Source organism: Cebus imitator, unplaced genomic scaffold (assembly GCF_001604975.1).
Source record: "Cebus imitator isolate Cc_AM_T3 unplaced genomic scaffold, Cebus_imitator-1.0 Scaffold4, whole genome shotgun sequence".
Lineage (NCBI taxonomy): Eukaryota > Metazoa > Chordata > Mammalia > Primates > Cebidae > Cebus > Cebus imitator.
Genome location: NW_016107319.1, coordinates 3,064,269 through 3,082,627, shown reverse-complemented (window position 1 = coordinate 3,082,627; position 18,359 = coordinate 3,064,269). Strand labels below are relative to the sequence as shown.

Genomic DNA, 18,359 nt, shown 5'->3' with positions numbered 1-18,359 from the left:
GGGCTTTACCATGTTACCCAAGCTGGTTGTGAGCTTCTGAGCTCAAAAGATCCACCCACCTTGGCCCCCCAGAGTGCTGGGATTACAGGCATGGGCGACCACATCTGGCCCTCTTTGCTGTTCTTATAGACAATACTATGATGAATACTCTTTACCTCTATCTTTGTACTGGTCCCATTATCTTCTTAGGGTGAATCATAAAAAAAGATTTCTCAGTTGAAAGAAACAGAAAGCTGGCATCAGGTCGGGCATGATGGCTCACACCTGTAATCCCAGCAATTTGGGAGTTGATGGCAGGTGGATTGCTTTAGCCCAGGAGTCTGAGACCAGGCTGGGCAACATGGCAAAACCCCGTCTCTACTAAAATTATAAAAATTAGCCAGACATGGTGGTTGCATGCCTGTAATCCCAGCTACTCAGAAGGCTAAGGCAGGAGGATCACCTGATCCTTGGGAGGTCAGGGATGGGGCCACTGCACTCCAGCCTGGGCAATGGAGAAGACCCTGTCTCGACAAAAAAAAATAAATAAAAAGAAAGCTGGCATCAGCTTGTACTCATGCCAGGAAAACAGGGGCATGCCTATTTGCCTATGACTTTGTTGACACTGAGTTTTCCCATTTTTAAAATCTGCAGGGTCCTTGTGGTGCCCCAGTTGGTCTGTCCACTGTGCCCCACAGTGTTGTGGGGTGGTCTGGCTGGGATGGGGCTAAGGTCCTGGCACTACCTCTGTTAAGTACATGGGGCATTTGTCAGGGCAGAATCCTCATGATCTCTGCTGTCTGTCACCTTCTTTTGTCTTTGTTTCCTGCAGCATCCAGACACATTAGCCAAGCCGCAGCCAAAGTCGACGTTGAATTTGATTATGATGGGCCTCTGATGAAGACGGAAGTCCCAGGGCCTAGATCTCGGGTGAGTTGAGCACACCTGAGTGGGGTATTTTGGAAAAGGGAGAAAGGGGCTAAGAAGTAAGAACACAGCTAAGCTTAGGGACTTGTATTGATTGTCAGCTGCTTTCAGAGAGTTCACCACCAGAGATCCAAGATGTTCAATTAGGCCATTTTGCCATAAGAAGCCAAAGAAGGACTGGGCACCTTGGCTCACGCCAGTGATCCCAACACTCTGGGAGGTCAAGGCAGGTGGATCACTTGAGGTCAGGGGTTCAAGACCAGCCTGGCCAACATGGTGAAACCCTGTCTCTACTCAAAATGCAGAAATTAGCCAGGAGTGGTGTAGTCCCAGCTACTCCAGAGGCTGAGACAGGGTTTCATCATGTTGGCTAGGATGGTCTCGATCTCTTGACCTTGCGATCCACTCGCCTCAGCCTCCCAAAGTGCTGGAATTACAAGTGTGAGCCACCGCGCCCAGCCCGTGCTATAGTTCTGTTGAGGCCTGGGCTCTGCATGGATCCGTCATCACTGCTGCCTCCTTCTGCTGGCGAAAGCAACTTATACCTTCTCTTAAGCCCAGAGTCAAGGGCTGGGGTACAATGTCCAGCTAACAGTGGAAGAACCTGGCAATGTTACATGGCACAGTGCTCAGAGATCAAATGCCCTTGAACTTGATCTTGAAACCTTTCTAATGCAAATTTATTTTTTCTTTGCATATTTTATCCATAGTGTCTTTTTTTTCCTGTCAAAACATACTTCTTTTGTCATTGCAACTATTTTATAAATCTGGAAATCTTTGTATTAATATAAGTGATTATAGTTATTTTGGATAGTGTTTTGCTAACAAAATGGGAGATATTTTAAATGCATATTTCTATTGGGGGTACAGATTTTAATCTAGTAGTAGTAAAATTCTTGTAATAACTTCATATTCTTGTCATGAATATTATCCTGTGTTTTTACGTGGACATATATAATTTTTTGACACTAACTGCAACATCTATTTTATGTTGAATTACTTTTGGAGTTGACATCTTTGTAATATCAAAGCAACTAGTTTCTAATTCCTTGTTTCTGTATAGAATAAAGTACAAGTGCTTTACGGAACATCTGGATTATAATTGTAAATGCTTCTTTGATGTGCAAGTTAATATTTTCAGTTGTTTTATTTATATTCTTAATGAGGTGTTAACACCTTTTTCTCCCTAAATAACAGAGAATCTGTGTTTTTAATGGCACTAGATAAACACCTTCAGTTTAAGATTTTCTTGCTAAATATTTTAATTTATCTTTCAGGTGTCTGAATTTCTAGCCTGTCTATCGTACTGGTAATTTAACTGTGTAATGGAATAGTTTCCTGCCATCTATTTATATCAAGTAATTTTTAAAGTAATATTGTTGACTAACTAATAAACTATTAAGTTATTGGCAAAAGAGAAAAAATGCCAAGACTTGGGAAAACATGGAAAACTTTAAGCTATTTTGGCAAGAGTGTGTACTTGCTATAATGATTTTGTTCTTTTGCCTGCAGGAGTTAATGAAACAGCTGAATATAATTCAGGTAAGTGAGGATGAGGTAACGTTCCTTTTGTTGCTTCTTTATCACAATTGAGCTAAAAGACAGATGCTTAATCTGTTCTGACTCTTTTTTAAAAAATGTAGTTGACTTTTGTTCTAAACGTTTTTTCTCATTTCCTCTGTGATTTCTTCTTTGACCCATTGGTTACTTACATGGTGTTGAATCTCTATGCTTTGGTAGATTTCCCAAATTTATTTCTGTTCTTGATTTCTAGTTTCATTCCATTATGGTTGGGAAACACATTTTTGTGATTTCAATCCTGTTAAATTTATTGAGCCTTTTTTTATGGCCTAACATATGGTCTAGCTTGGAGAATATTCCATATGTATTCTGTAGTCTGCTGTTGTTGGACAGAGTGTTCTATAGATGTTTGTCAGGTCTGGTTGCTTTTAGAATATTGTTCAAGTCTTCTGTTTCCTTGCTAACCTTCTGCCTAGTTGCCCTATCCATTATGGAGTGCCAGATGCTGACGTCTCCAACTATTATTATAAAACTATTTTTCCCTTTAATTCTGTTTTTGCTTTATCTATTCAGGGCTCTGTTGTTAGGTGCAAATATGTTTATAATTGTCATATCTTCTTAGTGGATTTACCCTTTATAATATTAATATTATAATATTCTCTCATTAGTAACATTTTTATAGTCTATTTTTTCTGATACGATTATAACCCCTTCTAGCTTTCTTATGGTTGCTGTGTGCATCAGATAACTTTCTCCATCTTTTTACTTTCAACGTAGTTGTGTTCTTGAATATAAAGTGACTCCTGTAAACTGCATGGAGTTGGTTCTTTTTATCCAGTCTGACAATCTCTGCCTTTTGATTGGATTGTTTAATCCATTCACAGTTAATGTTATTATTCATATAGTTGTATTTACAGCTGCCATTTATTGTTGTTCTCTACATGTCTTCTGTCTTTTTTGTTCTTTTATTCCCCTTTTAATGTTTTTTTTAATTATTTGAGATGGAGTCTCACTTTGTCACCCCAGACTGGAGTGCAGTGCCGCACAATCTAAGCTCACTGAAACCTCCGCCTTCTGGGTACAAGTGATCCTCCTGCCTCAGCCCCCCAAGTAGCTGGGATCACAGGCATGCATACCTGGCTAATTTTTGTAGAGATGGAGTTTTTACCATGTTGCTGAGCTGGTCTCAAACTCCTGGCTTCAAATGATCCACCTGCCTCGGCCTCCCAAAGTACTGGGATTACAGGTGTGAGTCACCGCACCTGGCCCTCTTGGCACGTTTTATTATTTTGCACTAAGTGAGTACTTTCCAGTGTGACATTTTTATTTCTTTAATGATTACTATATATTTTTAGTTTTCATTGAGATTGCACTAAGGTTTACCAAACATGTCTTAACAGAATCGACTTCAGATTTGTATCTCTTTTTTTGTTCTGATGTATAAACCACATAGAGAAAAATTCATAAAATATAAAATCACAGCTTATTGAACTATTATAAAGCAGACCACCCATGCACTTAGCCAAAACAAGAAATACATTGCCAGCACCCACAGATGCCCCTATGTGTCCATAGAAAGGTCATGATATGATGTGCTTCAGTGATTCAAGCTTGATCCTGAAAGACCAGGAATCTAGGGAATGGCAGTGAGCCTGAGTTGGTCTCTTCTTTCTCCAAGAATGCAGAGGCTGTGCATTTTTTCTGCAATTACGAAGAGAGCCGAGGCAATTACCTTGTTGATGTTGATGGCAACCGAATGCTGGATCTTTATTCCCAAATCTCCTCCGTCCCCATAGGTAAGAGCTGGGAAATCACTCCTTGGATATCACCTCTGTTTCTCCTTCTGCTAGTTGTGGCTGTCCAGGTTGTAGGATGTGGCGTCCAGCAGGCACATCCCAGGGGGTTGCCTGACGCTTCCCTCAAGGGTAGGAAAACAATAAGTAATTCATAAAGGGTATATTATTAGACATATTATATGTCCTCTCCCATCTTCTCCTCCCCAAAGCCTACAAGGTAAATATGTATTAATTAACAAAGCATAGAGAGGTTTGGTAGGTTGCATAGGAATTACAGCTAGGATGCAAACCCATCTGTGTGACTGCCGTGGCCACCATGTAGACATCTTAGGTTGAGTTTCCCAGAAGAGCCTGAGGTGGGGATTTCTTTTTTCCCTGGTTTTTGTTTGTTTGTTTGTTTGTTTGTTTGTTGTTGTTGTCGTCAGAGTCTTGCTCTGTGCACCAGGCTGGAGTTCAGTGGCGCAATCTCAGCTCACTGCAACCTCCACCTCCTGGATTCAAGTGATTCTCCTGCCTCAGCCTCCCAAGTAGCTGGGATTACAGGCATGCGCTGCCATGCCTGTATAATTTTTGTATTTTTAGTAGAAACGGGGTTTCACCGTGTTGGCCAGGGTAGTCTAGAACTCCTGCCCTCAAGTGATCTGCCTCTCTCGGCCTCCCACAGTGCTGGGATTATAGGTGTGAGCCACTACAACTGGCCTAATTTTTTTATTTTTGTAGAGATGGGGTCTCACTATGCTGCCCAGGCTGGTCTCAAACTCCTGGACTCAACTGATCCTCCCACCTCAGCCTCCCAAAGTGCTGGGATTACAGGCGTGAGCCACTGAACCCAGACAGAGGGAGATTCCTGGGCAGGTTACTGATTGAGGGAGAGCTCTCAGGAAAAAGGGGAGGAAGGGAAACAGCCTGGGTCGGGGGAAGAAGCTAAGAAGGATGAGGTCTCAGCTAGAACTATCCACAGCCTGACCCCACTTGGGGCTCTGGAGCGTGCGCCACACCCCAGAGTTGGTCTTGGACTGAAGCAGAGGGCCCGGCTTTTTATGGTACTGTGCCAGCTAGTCATTGCCCATCAGCTGCCAGAGGGGAGAACTCGTGTAATCTCCTCTGCAAAGTGGCTTCCATTTGCCACGGGCAATTTTCCAGGCAAGGAGGCAGCTGGAGTCATTATCAACCAACACACACAGCAGCTGGGAAACGGTGACCTCCCGGGTGAAAGTGACCTCGGTGGGAGGCCCACAGCCTCTGCTTCCCCAGGCTCACCTCCCAGCCATATAGAGCGTGACTCGCTGTGGAAAAGGGCACACAGACAGGATTGACAGGCCTAATTTGGAAATGCAGGTAGCTGCTATTTGCAGCTTGGATGGTTAATGTTCCTTTGGCTGCTGGATTCCCGTTTACCTTCAGTAAGTCCGTGGGCTGTGTCTGATGAAGCCTGTCCCTTCACAGATGACACTGGTTCTTCTGCTGCAGAGGAGCCCAGGGCATCCTCTGTTCCCCATCAGCACCTCCCACAGCCCCCCTGGTCAGCAGCCTGGAGCCTTTCTCCCTGAGACCCAGCCGTGGGTGTCCACTCCTCCTCTTCTTCCCTTGCCCATTTCCTCATACCTACTTATTTCCCATTAAGATGCTATTATTATTACTGTCGTAAGCGGATGACTCATTCTTTTGGGGAAGTCCGTTATTCAGGGATGCCTCGGCCACAGAAGGCATTTTGGAGACAAAGATTTATAAAGCCCCATCTCCCGTTTGTGTTGGAGTAGAAGGGATAGGCTCTTGAGTTGTCCTGGGTTCAAATCCTGGCTCCACTGTATATTAGCTGTGGGATAGTGACCCAACCCCTAGGACTCCCTCAGTCTGAATGTCCAGCTACCCACTGTGTGTGTGAAGGTCAGGGAATCAGATTAGCAGCATTTGTTTAAAAAACTAGAAGTTTGGCCCAGCACAGTGGCTCACGCTGGTAATCCAAATATTTTTGGAGGCCAAGGGAAGAGGACTGCTTGAGGCTAGGAGTTGAAGACCAATCTGGGCAATATAGTGAGACCCAACCCCATCTCTACAAAAAAAATTTTTTAATGCCTTTAGTCCCAGCTACTCTGAAGGCTCAGTCAGGAGGATCAGTGGAGCCCAGGAGATTGAGGCTGCAGTGGGCTATGATCATACCACCGCACTCCAGCCTAGGCAACAGTGCAAAACCCTGTCTCAATAAAAACAAAAACAAGCCCAGACACAGTGGCTTACGCCTGTAATCCTAATGCTTTGAGAGGCCAAGGCGGGTGGATCAGGAGATTAGGAGTTCGAGACCAGCCTGGCCAACACGGTGAAACCCCGTCTCTACTAAAAATACAAAAAAAATTAGCCAGGCATGGTGGTGCATGCCTGTAGTCCCAGCTACTGGAGAGGCTGAGGCAGGAGAATTGCTTGAACCTGGGAGGCAGAGGTTGCAGTGAGCCAAGATCATGCCACTGCACTCTGGCCTGGGTGACTGAGGAAGACTCTGTCTCAGCAAAAAAAAAAAAAAAAAATCTAGGAATTCTAAAAGTTCTTTCTCTGGCCACCTGTTCTCCCGTATCTGTAGTCTTTGAAAAGATTCTTTTTTACGTTAATAGTTATTGTGAATTTACTACACATCTGGCATATTGCTAAGTGCCTTATATGTTGTCTCATTACAGGGCTACAACTGCCTTAAAGTAGGGTCTTTTAACATCACCTCCAGTTGACTGACTGGCCCAAGTCTCAAGAGCTTGCAGGGTTTGCCTGGTATACAAAGGGAGTCCAAGGCTAAGCCAGGATGTGAACAAACACATCTCTGCCTCCCAAGCTTATTTCTATGGCAGCCGCCTTGCAGACTCCTGCCCCTGCCCTGCCCTGAAATATGGGAGTCCCACAGTATCAAAAGCCCAGGGCAGAATTTCCCTGATCAGAGGGACCAGCTCTGCTTTCATCTCTTCTTCAGAAGCCCATAAGGCACACTGCCTCTGAGGCTTAATGAGGTTTACCTGGAACAGGCTTATCTCCAGAGGCAGAAAAGTCCCGAACATTCCCGCAATGTTGATAAGGACCCAAGGCTTAGAGACCTTTGGCCCAAAAATAGCTGGAGAAATCCAGAGTGTTCCTTTCTTGAGTAAGGCTCACTTTGCAGCCTTAGGTCCAGCGTGCGTTGGAGTAGGACTGGGGAGTAGCAGGGATGAATGTTAACAGTCCTCTCTACCCTGGGCCCCTCCTTGCCTCTCCCATCCATCTTCTTGTCAAGGCAGAGTGGACCCCCAAGGCATTTCAGATTACTTTCACTGTTTTGTTCTGTTGAGGAGAAAGTCTCCCCTGGGTGATGCCCGGTCTTTAACACCTGATCTCTTACTATGAAGGAGTGCGTGCCCCAGGCCCAGAGGCTTGGGCAGGCAACAGATTGTTCCTACTGATTTCAACCTCTGGCCACATTGATATAAACTCTCCTTCCAAAGTTAATGTATTTGGCTGGGCACAGTGGCTCACACCTGTAATCCCAATACTTTGGGAGGCCAAGACAGGAAGATAACTTGAGCTCAGGAATGTGGGACCAGCCTAACCAACATGGCGAAACCCAGCCTCTATAAAAACTACCAAAATTAGCCAGGCATGGTGGTGCACACCTGGAAGCCCGGCTATCCGGGAGGCTGAAATGGGAGGATTGGTTAAGCTGGGGAGGTTGGGGCTGCAGTGAGCCATGATCATGCCACTGCACTTCCGCCTGGGCAACAGAGTGAGACCTGGTCTCAGGAAAAAAACAAGAAGTTCAGGGGGTGAATTCTGAGGTTAGCAGGTGACTGGTGAAAGGAAAGGAGAAGTCTGGAAAGGCCTCGGGCATGGACAGTTGTCTCCATGCTACTGCAGGGATTGCATGTTCAAATTCTGTAGGAGTCAGCATGAACCTTGGGGTAGAAATTCAGGCTGTGACGTCAGCACACTCGTTTTGCACAAACTCCAGTTGACCATCTTGGTCCCAACAGATTTCAGCCTGTTTCTCCTTGATCTCATAAGCAGAGAGAGTTTCTGCATTTTCAGCAAACAAGTTTATTTATTTATTTATTTATTTATTTCCTTCCTTCTTTCCTTTTTTCTTTCCTTCCTTCCTTCCTTCCTTCCTTCCTTCCTTCCTTCCTTCCCTCCTTCCTTCCTCTTTCTTTCTTTCTTTTTTTTGAGATGGATTCTCACCTAGGCTGGAGTGCAGTGGTGCCATCTCAGCTCACTGCAATCTCCACCTCCCTGGTTCAAGCAATTCTCTTGCCTCAGCCTCCCAAGTCGCTGAGATTACAGGCACACACCACCACACTGGGCTAATTTTTCTATTTTTAGCGGAGACGGGGTTTCACCGTGTTGGCCAGGAAACTCCTGACCTCAAGTGATCCCCCAATCTTAGCCTCCCAAAGTGAGATTCCTTTCTTATCTGCTCTCTTGCAAACTCAAGAATTTCTGTTCCTTACTGGCTCTTACTGGCTGGGGCACAGCTTCAGCTTTTCAGTAAGTTGTTTCTTTTTTTCTCTCTGCTGTCCTGTAAGCCCAAGAATGTAGCCACTGGTTTCTTTAACTCTTTGAGGCATGGTGTCAAGTCCTGGTTGGTGGCCACCATGGGTATGCTAACCCTGAGGCAGCTCTCCTAAGACTCCCTCCCTCTGGTCCTCTGGCCAGGGTGGGCCAGGCGCCACCACAAAGTGTCCTGGGCCTGTGGAGCAGCATTGCCATGGACAGGGGACTCTGTGTATGTGGCAGAAGTGGGAATGGGCATCACCCACCATCGCATGGCCACTTTCCAGGGCTTCCAGACACATGAAAGTGATGAGGCAGCCGGGCATGGTGGTTCATGCCTGTAATCCCAGAAGCTGGGAGGCTGAGGCAGGTGGATCACAAGGTCAAGAGTTCAAGACCAGCCTGGCCAAGATGGTGAAACCCTGTCTCTACTAAAAATACAAAAAATTAGCCAGCGTGGTGATGGGTGCCTATAATCTGAGCTACTCAGGAGGCTGAGGCAGAGAATTGCTTAAACTGGGGAGGCAGAGGTTACAGTGAGCGGAGATTGTACCACTGCACCCAGTCTGTGTGACAGAATGAGACTACGTCTCAAAAAAAAAAAAGTGAGGATGCATTCATCAGGATGAGAGCTGCGATTTTTGGAAACTCAAGTCAAACAAATGAGGTCAGGTGCTGAGTTCTTTTCTCAGAAAGAGACCCTGCCACCCTCTTGTTCTCCGACCTGATGTGTAATTGTCTCCCAGTACTGAGTGGGAGATGACCTGCAGGGCAGGTGCATAACCAGGAGAGAGGAAATAGCTTGACTTCAGGCCTGGTTCAGTGGCTCACACCTGTAATCCTAGCACTTTGGAAGACCGAGGCAGGTGGATCACCTGAGGACAGGAGTTCAAGACCAGCCTGGCAACATGGCAAAAACCCATCTCTACTAAAAATACAAAATATTAGCCAGGCATGGTGGTGCACATCTGCAATCTCAGCTACTCCAGAGGCTGAGGCATGAGAATCATTTGAACACAAGAGGTGGAGATTGCAGTGAGCCAAGATTGTGCCACTGCCCTCCAGCTTGGGCAACAAGGCAAGACTCTGTCAAAAAGAAAAAGAAAAAGAAAGAAAAAATGGGGAGGAGGATGGAAGGGAGGGAGGGGAGGGGAGGGGGAGGGGAAAGGAAGGGAAGGGAAGGGGAAGGAAAGAAGAAAGAGGGGAGGGAAGAGGGAGGAAGGGGGGGAGGAAGGAAGGAAGGAAGGAAGGAAGGAGAAGGGAAGGGCTTGACTTCCTAGGGGAAGCCAACCTGCAATAGAATCATTGAGAATGTCTTTGAAGAAGCCCTGGAAGATTATAACAATCTTGCTTGAGTCTAACATTACTACAGAGTAATCATTATTAATTAACTTCAAACACTTTTATTTTAATTTTTTTTATTTCTTTTTTAAAAAATAGGAGACGTACAGAATGCGCAGGTTTGTTACATAGGTATACGTGTGCCATGGTGGTTTGCTGCATCTATTGTCTCATTATTTTAATTTTAATAGAGTGGGGACCAGTGTCTTTACTAAGCCTGAGCCTCTTCCCGATTCCTCTCCCAAAAGCAAAGTTATTATCAGCTTCTTCTAGAGAGATATGCAGTGCCTGCATAAGCACACACGTATCCTGTGTCTCTCCTTCTTCACTTAGCAGATATTTCAGAGATTATTCTAACTCAGCACAAATCAATCTCTCCCATCCTTTTCTACAGCTGATTTGTTACACTAGGTTTATTTCCCTGACCCACTATTGATGGATGTTGGGTTGCTTTCAAGTCTTGAGATATGAGAGTGTCACAATTAAGATCCATGTTCATAGATCTTTATACACATTTGTAGGATAAATTCATAGAAGAGCAATCGCTGAATCTGAGTGTGCTAAGCCTTGTCGTGCAATGTCAGGCCCAGTTTGGATGGTAAATGCCGTGGAACTCTGGGAATAAGCAGATGTATAAAGGCAGGACGAGGCATGAGGGTCACAGATTGCAGGTGGCATCACTACTCACTAAGTCCCCGAGCAAACATTTGTCGAATGTGACTCAGCCAACAGGCGCTGGGAAGGAAGGTGAGGATCATATGTGCAATTCAGCGCACAGGATTATTGAAGCACACCACCCAGCCCCAGGCTAGAAATTTTCTTTGACCTTGCATGTATCTACCCTCCTTTTTTCTCTTTTTTTTTTTTTTTTTTTTGAGATGGAGTCTTGCTGTCCCCCAGGCTGTGTGCAGTGGTATGATCTCAGCTCACTGCAACCTCCGCCTCCCGGGTTCAAGCAATTCTCCTGCCTCGGTCTCTAAATAGCTGGGATTACAGGCACATGCTACCACGCCTGGCTAATTTTTGTATTTTTAGTAGAGACAGGGTTTCGCCATGTTGGCCAAGCTGGTCTCGAACTTCTGACCTCAAGTGATCTGCCCAACTCGGCCTCCTGAAGTGCTGGGATTACAGGCGTGAGCCACAGTGTTCAACGCACTTTTCTCCCCTTATGTTTATGTAGTCCAGTAGGTCTGAAACCTGAACAAGGATCAGAATCTCCTGGAGAATTTGTTGGATTTCTGGGCTGCTCCCTAAGAGCTTCTGAGTCAGGAGTGCTAGGTGGGGCCCCAGGAGTCTCTTTTTGTCAACAAAGGATAAAAGACCCTTTGGTGTTTAAAGAGAGTTGTGGGGCTTGGAAAGGAAGGGAGGGGGAAGGAGAGGTGGGAGGGGCACAGGGAACCCTTGGATGCAGTGACAGCTCTAACAATACTCTCCTGCCCTCAGGTTACAGCCACCCTGCCCTGCTGAAACTCATCCAACAGCCTCAAAATGCGGTAGGTCTTGGGGTTACACAGAAAAGGGCACAATGTGTTCATGGCCATTCACAGACTCACTGGGCAGACTCTGGCAATAGTCCACTCATTCATTCATTCCAAAAATATTTACTGAGCCCATACTATGTGCCAGATATATGGAATACCTTGGTAAACAAAGACGCAGGCAGTCAATTAACCACACACGTGAATAGAGAATTGCAGCCATACTAAGTGCTACAGAGTAAGGTCGGTAGTACTTTGTGGGCATAAAAGAATGACGCTAATAGTTCATGTTTATGGAGAGCGTAATTTGTACCAAATGCTATAATCAGCACTTTATAGCTATAATATTGAAAAGTCTGTGAAGCAGGTACTCTTGTTATCCCCATTTTACAGATGCAGAAACCGAGGCAGAGAGTAGTTAAGTATTTGCCCAAGGTCACACAGCTAGTGGAGGTGCTGAGAATAAACCCACAGAAGCTGAGCTATTTGGGGATGGAGCGGGTGGGTGTCAGGGAGGCTTCCCAGAGAAATGACATTTTAGCTGAGATCAGAGGAAGGTCTGGCAGGTCATGAGTCGTGAGTCAGGAAGAGGCCTAGCAGGGAGGAATGAAAACCCAGTCCTGGTCCCAGTAGGGAGAAGAGGGCACCTGGGAGGGCAGCAGTGTGGCTGGAGCAGAGAGAGTGAGGAGGGACCCCAGGAGGACTGGAGTAGCAGCAGAGGCACAGCGTTTTCAGATGCCACCTAGACCAGGGGCTCTGAACTCTCGCACCGTGGACATCCGTAGCCAGATAATTCTGTGTTTTGGTGGCGGGGGGGCTGTCCTGTGTATTGAGACACTGAGCGGCATCCCTGGACTCTACCCACTAAATGCCAGGAGCGCCTCCCTCCTGAGGTTGTCACAGCCAGAAATGTCTGCAGACATGGCCAGATGTCCCCTGGTGGACACAGTCACCCCAGGTGAGAACTCCTGCAATAGAAGACTTCTGTCTCTATCCTGAGAGAGGTAGAAAGCCATTGCACATTTATACTAAAGTATATGGCAGGGTGCGATGGCTCAAGCCTGTCATCCCACGACTTCGGGCGGTTGAGGCAGGCAGAACACTTGAGGTCAGGAGTTCGAGACCAACCTGGCCAGCATGGTGAAACACCGTCTGTATTAAAAATACAAAATTAGCCACGTATGGTGGTGCGAGCCTGTAAATCCCAGCCACTTGGGAGGCTGAGGCAGGAGAATCACTTGAACCCAAGAGGAGGAGGTTGCAGTGAGCTGAGATGGTGCCATTGCACTCCAGCCTGGGCGACAGAGGGAGACACCATCTCAAAACAAAACAAAAAAAGCATAACCCATGCAGACACACGTAGAGCCTAAATGCACCACTCAGTGAATATTCCCATGTCACACAGTGTTTCACAGCTTTTTTTTTGTTATCGGAACATCCCCTTAAGGAGCATTTTTAGACAGTATTTTCCTAATTGTTCCCTATCCTGAAATGGTAATACATACATGCAGTACATATGGAGTGTATCTGTGTGTTATATTTACGTCCGTGCTTTATATGGAACAGAGCAGGATTTTTCTCACTCCCTTTGAGAATGCACGAATTGTTAACGGGAAATCAGAACATGTCCTCACCTAGTTATTATTCCTGCCAGCTAAATTAAGTAGACCAGTCCCCTTACTTTTAACAGACTGCTGCATTTCTCCAGTTTGGTTGGTTTGTTTTTCTTGAGACAGAATCTTGCTCTGCTGCCCAGGCTGGAGTGCAGGGGTACAATCATGGCTCACTGCAACCTCACCCTCCTGGGCTCAAGCAATCCTCCCACCGCAGCCTCCTGAGTAGCTGGGACTGCAGATGCCCACCACCATGTCTGGGTAATTTTTGTGTGTTTTTTGTTTTGTTTGGTTTGGTTTGGTAGGAGACGGGGTTTCACCATGTTGCCCAGACTGGTCTCCAACTCCTGGGCTCAAGTGATCCTCCTGCCTCCATCTCTCAAAGTCCTGGGATTACAGGCGTGAGCCACCACGCCCAGTTGTAGTTCTCCAGTTCTTTATCGCCACGTAAGTGGAGCTTTGCAGTGTGTATCTTTATTTTCTCTGGCTTATTTTATTCAAAATTATGCGTGGGTGATTGCTCCTGGTGCATGTAATCGCAGACCGTCTACCCTCACAGCTTTAGAGTGTTCCCCTCCGTGGATATCCTGCAATCTTACTGTCTGTCCGTGGGTATCTGCATAGCTTCAGCTCAGGGCTCTTATGAAGACCACTGCTGTGGGTGGTCAAGTGTGTGTCTTTTGCTGTACACGTGTGTGTGTGTGTTAGATGTGAAGCTCGGAGTGGAACTGTTGGCCAGACAGCCTCCACGCCGATCATACCAGCTCCACTCCCACAGCCGCAGAGAGCTCCAGTCATCACTGGAGGGTTTTTCTTTGACTCAGAGAGTGACATACTCATCCACACACAACAAGGAACTTGATCCCAAAAAGAAATCTAAGAAAGGCAGGAGGAGCAAAGGCCCAATCCTGGTCAGAAAGGGGATCCCCAGCCCTGAAACTTTCCTCCCTTTAAATGAACAGGGTTTGAGCTAATAGGAAAGAACCACGTTTCCTTCTTTCTGAATGGGTGCACCCTGCCTGGGAGGGGCCAGGGGCACTCTTGCCTTTAATTCGTTGACAGGTTTAGGGGCTGCTGTAGAGGGGACCTGTGTCCTCCTGAAGGTGTCTGACGAGGCCCACTGCGGCCGGAGGCTCCCGGATGTGTTTACATCCAGAGCCTGGTTTTGTTTTGAAATGTTGTGCCGATCCCAGATGTCTTGGCAGTTGGTGCTTAAAAAAGATTGTCAACAAACATGTCAGACACATTTGCAGTGTCAACCGCCTCCGGAGGCAGAATCGTCCCCAACAACCTGTGACGTCATGGCCCAGAGATTCTGGCTGGGTGTAGTGGCTCATGCCTGTAATCCCAGCACTCTGGGAGGCTGAGGCAGAAGGATCCTTGAGGCCAAGAGTTGGAGACCAGCCTGGGCAACATATCGAGACCCTGTCTGTAGGAAAACCGTTTCTTAAAAAAATGAGCCAGGCGTGATGGTGCATACCTGTAGTCCCAGCTACTCAGGAGGCTGAGATAGGAGGATCACTTGAGCCCAGGAAGGTAAAGCTGCAGTGAGCTGCAATCTCACCACTGCACTCTAGCCTGGGCAACAGAGCGACACCTTGCCTCTAAAACAAAACAAAACAAAAATGTTTTTCAAAAAACAAAGGCCCAGGGATTCTGATTTCAGGGAACAGTACTACCCTGTCCCTGCCAGGAATTTCCCCGACTTTCCCTACCCACGTCACGTTTCACCTCTCTCTCACCTCTCACCTAGTCGGGGACTGGTCCTAGCCCTCACATCTCCCACATGGATTTCTATCAGCGACCTCTCCCCATCGATCCGTCCCACTTCCCTTCTCATCTCCCCCAAACCATCCTCCAAACCGCACCACGCGTGGAACCCTTCCCCGGTGCTCACTGCCTTCGGGATGTGTCCCGATCTCCTCTATCTCAAATACCAGGCCCTTGGAGAGCTGCCTCCCCCTTTCTTCTTTAGCCTTATTGCTTGACGTTTGCTCATTCACTGGTTATTGACTGAACGCTTCAATGTGCCACGCACTGTTTTCGGTGCTGGGATTTGATGGTGAATCCACAGTCTCCATCCCAGTCTGGGCTGAGTTGTTCTGCAGAGGAACTGAGTTTGAGGCTTAATGAAATGAGCACCCTGCCGCAGTCTTAGAGAGGTGGTAGCTGACCTCCAGGGGCTGAAAGGTTTTCAGCAGGACACACCCAGGGCAGCAGGCTGTGCACCTTTGACTGACATCTTGGATCTTCCAGGTTTTTGGCTGAGGATAACTCAGGTGATAGCAATGGCATTCAACCTGTACAGGGCAGGTTCCTGCCAGGTCACCAAAGTCTTGAGAAGGGGTTTATCAACTCTTTTGCAGCCCAAACCAAAACCTGAAACTCTGCCATGTAATTATTTCATGTGACTTCCTAAAAATGAAACCATGTCCCCTGGATCTAATATCTGGGTTCCAATTATGATTTTTTTTAAAAACAGAGTTTCACTCTTGTTGCCCAGGCTGTAGTGGAATGGCACAATCTTGGCTCATCACAACCTCCGCCTCCTGGATTCAAGTGATTCCCCTGCTTCAGCCTCCTGAGTAGCTGGGATTACAGGTGTGCGCCACCACGCCCGGCTAATTTTTGTACTTTTAGTAGAGACAGGGTTTTACCATGTTGATCAGGCTGGTCTCAAAGTCCTGACCTCATGATCTGCCCACCTCAGCCTCCCAAAGTGCTAGGACTACAGGTGTGAGCCCCTGCTTTTTTCTTCTTCTTTCTTCCTTTTTCTTTCTCCCTCCTCCTCCTTTTTCCTTCTTCTTCCTTTTTCTTCTTCTCCTTCTTCTTCTTTCTTCTGGCAGGGTCTCTCTGTGTCACCCAGGCTGGAGTGCAGTGGCTTGATCATGGCTCACTGCAGCCTCAATCTCCTAGACTCATAAGATCCTTTCACCTCGGCATCCTAAGTGACTAGGATTGGAGGCGTGTGCCACAGTGCCCAACCTCCGGTTACTGTTTCTTATGTCACCAGGACCATCTCATTACATGGCCCGCAAGTTATAAAATAATCATGAAGATTGCATGTGCACAGTCACATTGCAGCAAATGCACACAGCACAGCAGGCCTGACCAAGCAAGACACCTACCATCCCGTGACCTCTGTGCCTTTCTCTCTGCATGACTCTTCCTTCAAGACTGAACTCCTGCATCATCTGTATGCCACATCATCTCATGGCTTCCTTACAAGCACCTAGTGAAGAGTCTCCAGTTTGGCAGATGAGAAACCCAAAGCTCAGAGAGGTTAAGTGAGTTGCCCAAGGTTGCACAGCCACTAAAGCCAAAGCTGATTCTCTTCTTGCTTCACCCCAAGACTGCTGAGCTGACTGCAAGGATTTAGAAACCTATCCTCATCTGATCCTGATACCCGATGTCCCAGATAACTTCTGTTCTTACTGTCACGCTCTCTTGAACAAGAACATCACCCCCACATTGTTCCTAGACCCAGATAAGCTGTCAAGCTGCCAGCCAGCCCCGCTGTCCCCTTCTGGGAGCCACTTCCCTGCTGCCAGTGAGGGCCAGCCTGCTTCTACCCTAATCTCATGATGTGATTTTTTTAGGAGCCCCACTGACCGGTCAGAGCCAGAAGGAAATGCTCCTCAAAGTCCCCTCCAAGGTTGGGCACAGTGGCTCACCCTTGTAATCCCAGCACTTTGGGAGGCTGAGGCAGGCAGATCACTTGAGTCCAAGAGTTTGAGACCAGCCTGGGAAACAATGGCGAAACCCCATCTCTATAAAAAATACAAAAAAAATTAGCTGGATGTGGTGGGGCATGCCTGTAGTCCCAGTTATTTGGGAGGCTGAGGTGGGAGGATCACTTTAGCCTGGGAGGTCAAGGCTGCAGTGAGCTGATATCACGCTACTGCACACCAGCAACCTGAGAGACAGAGTAAGACTCTGTTTCAAAAAAAAAAAAAAAAAAGCCCCTTCAAGGCAAGCCAAGTTCTCTGGGCTGTGCCAAGCATGAGCATCTCCAGGTGGAGGCTGCCTGCAGTATTTGACAGAGAATGGCATCTGAAGTCAGCAAACTGAGATTTAAGTTGTAGTTCTGCCTCTTCTTGGCTGTGTGACTTGGGCCAAGTTGCTTGAACTCTCTGGTCCTCTATAATGAGGAGGGTTAACTTCCCTCACCATTTATCCTAGACCCCACTGAGTGATTGCAGAGCAGAGAATGCAAGATGCAGGAATCTGCCAGTTTCTAGCAGCTCAAGGCAAGTCCGAAAGCCACTGGGATAATCACCTCTGGGGACCCCTCTGCCCTTGCGTCTCGTCCTCTACAGTGATGCTGCTATTTGGATTTGTACTAAGTATATTACACTGATTTTGCTCAAGAGTCCCCAGATCCCAGTATAATCCTCCCATTTTTATTTTCTTTATTATTTTTTTTGAGACAGCCTCACCTCACTGTGTCAGTCAGGCTAGAGTACATTGGCACAATCACGGCTCATGCAGCCTCGACCTCCTGGGGATCAAGCTACCCTCCCAGCTCAGCCTCCCTAGTAGCTGGGACTACAGGCCCAGCCACCACACCTGGCTAAAGTTTCTGTATTTCTTATAGAGATGGGGTCTCACCTTGTTGTCCAGGCTGGCCTCACCTTGTTGCCCAGACTGCCTTATCCTTTTCCCAGTGGAGAAAGGTTTGGTTTGTTTCCATTTTTTGGCAACTGAGTTTAAAAGCTCCAGATCCTTCCACCTCGATCTCCCAAAGTGCTGAGATTACAGGCATGAGCTGCTGCACGCAGCCATTTTTATAACTGGAATATTTTATTTTAGAATAATTTTAGATGTACTGACAAGCTGTAAAGACGGTTCACATCCAGCTTTGCCCAGCTCCCTCCAACGTTAACATCTTACATCACCAGGTACATTTGTCAAAACAATTTGTACAAATTAGCATTGATACCTGACACATCACATACTTTATTTGTATTTCTTCAGGTTTTCCACTCATGTCCTTTTTTCTGTTGTTCTAGGATCCAATCCAGGATGCTACATTGCATTTAGTACAATCCCTTTTTTTTTTCAGACAGAGTCTTGCTCTGTCACCCACGCCGGAGTGCAGTGGTATGATTTCAGCTCATTGCAGCCTCCATCTCCCAAGTTGAAGCAGTTCTCCTACCTCAGCCTCCTGAGTAGCTGAGATTACAGGAACGTGCTACCACGCC

The 18,359-nt window shown here is 46.8% G+C and overlaps 1 protein-coding gene across 2 annotated transcripts in view; it reads left to right on the top strand.

Annotated features, from left to right (window-relative positions):
* Positions 1-18,359, top strand: part of ABAT (4-aminobutyrate aminotransferase) — a 116,534-nt gene that overhangs the window by 73,226 nt on the left and 24,949 nt on the right. For both annotated transcript variants that reach the window (XM_017533784.2, XM_017533792.2), the window contains exons 3-6: positions 812-909; positions 2,419-2,448; positions 4,106-4,223; positions 11,508-11,557. In XM_017533784.2, coding sequence (XP_017389273.1) covers positions 812-909; positions 2,419-2,448; positions 4,106-4,223; positions 11,508-11,557 — 296 coding nt within the window. The remainder of the gene's footprint in view (positions 1-811; positions 910-2,418; positions 2,449-4,105; positions 4,224-11,507; positions 11,558-18,359) is intronic.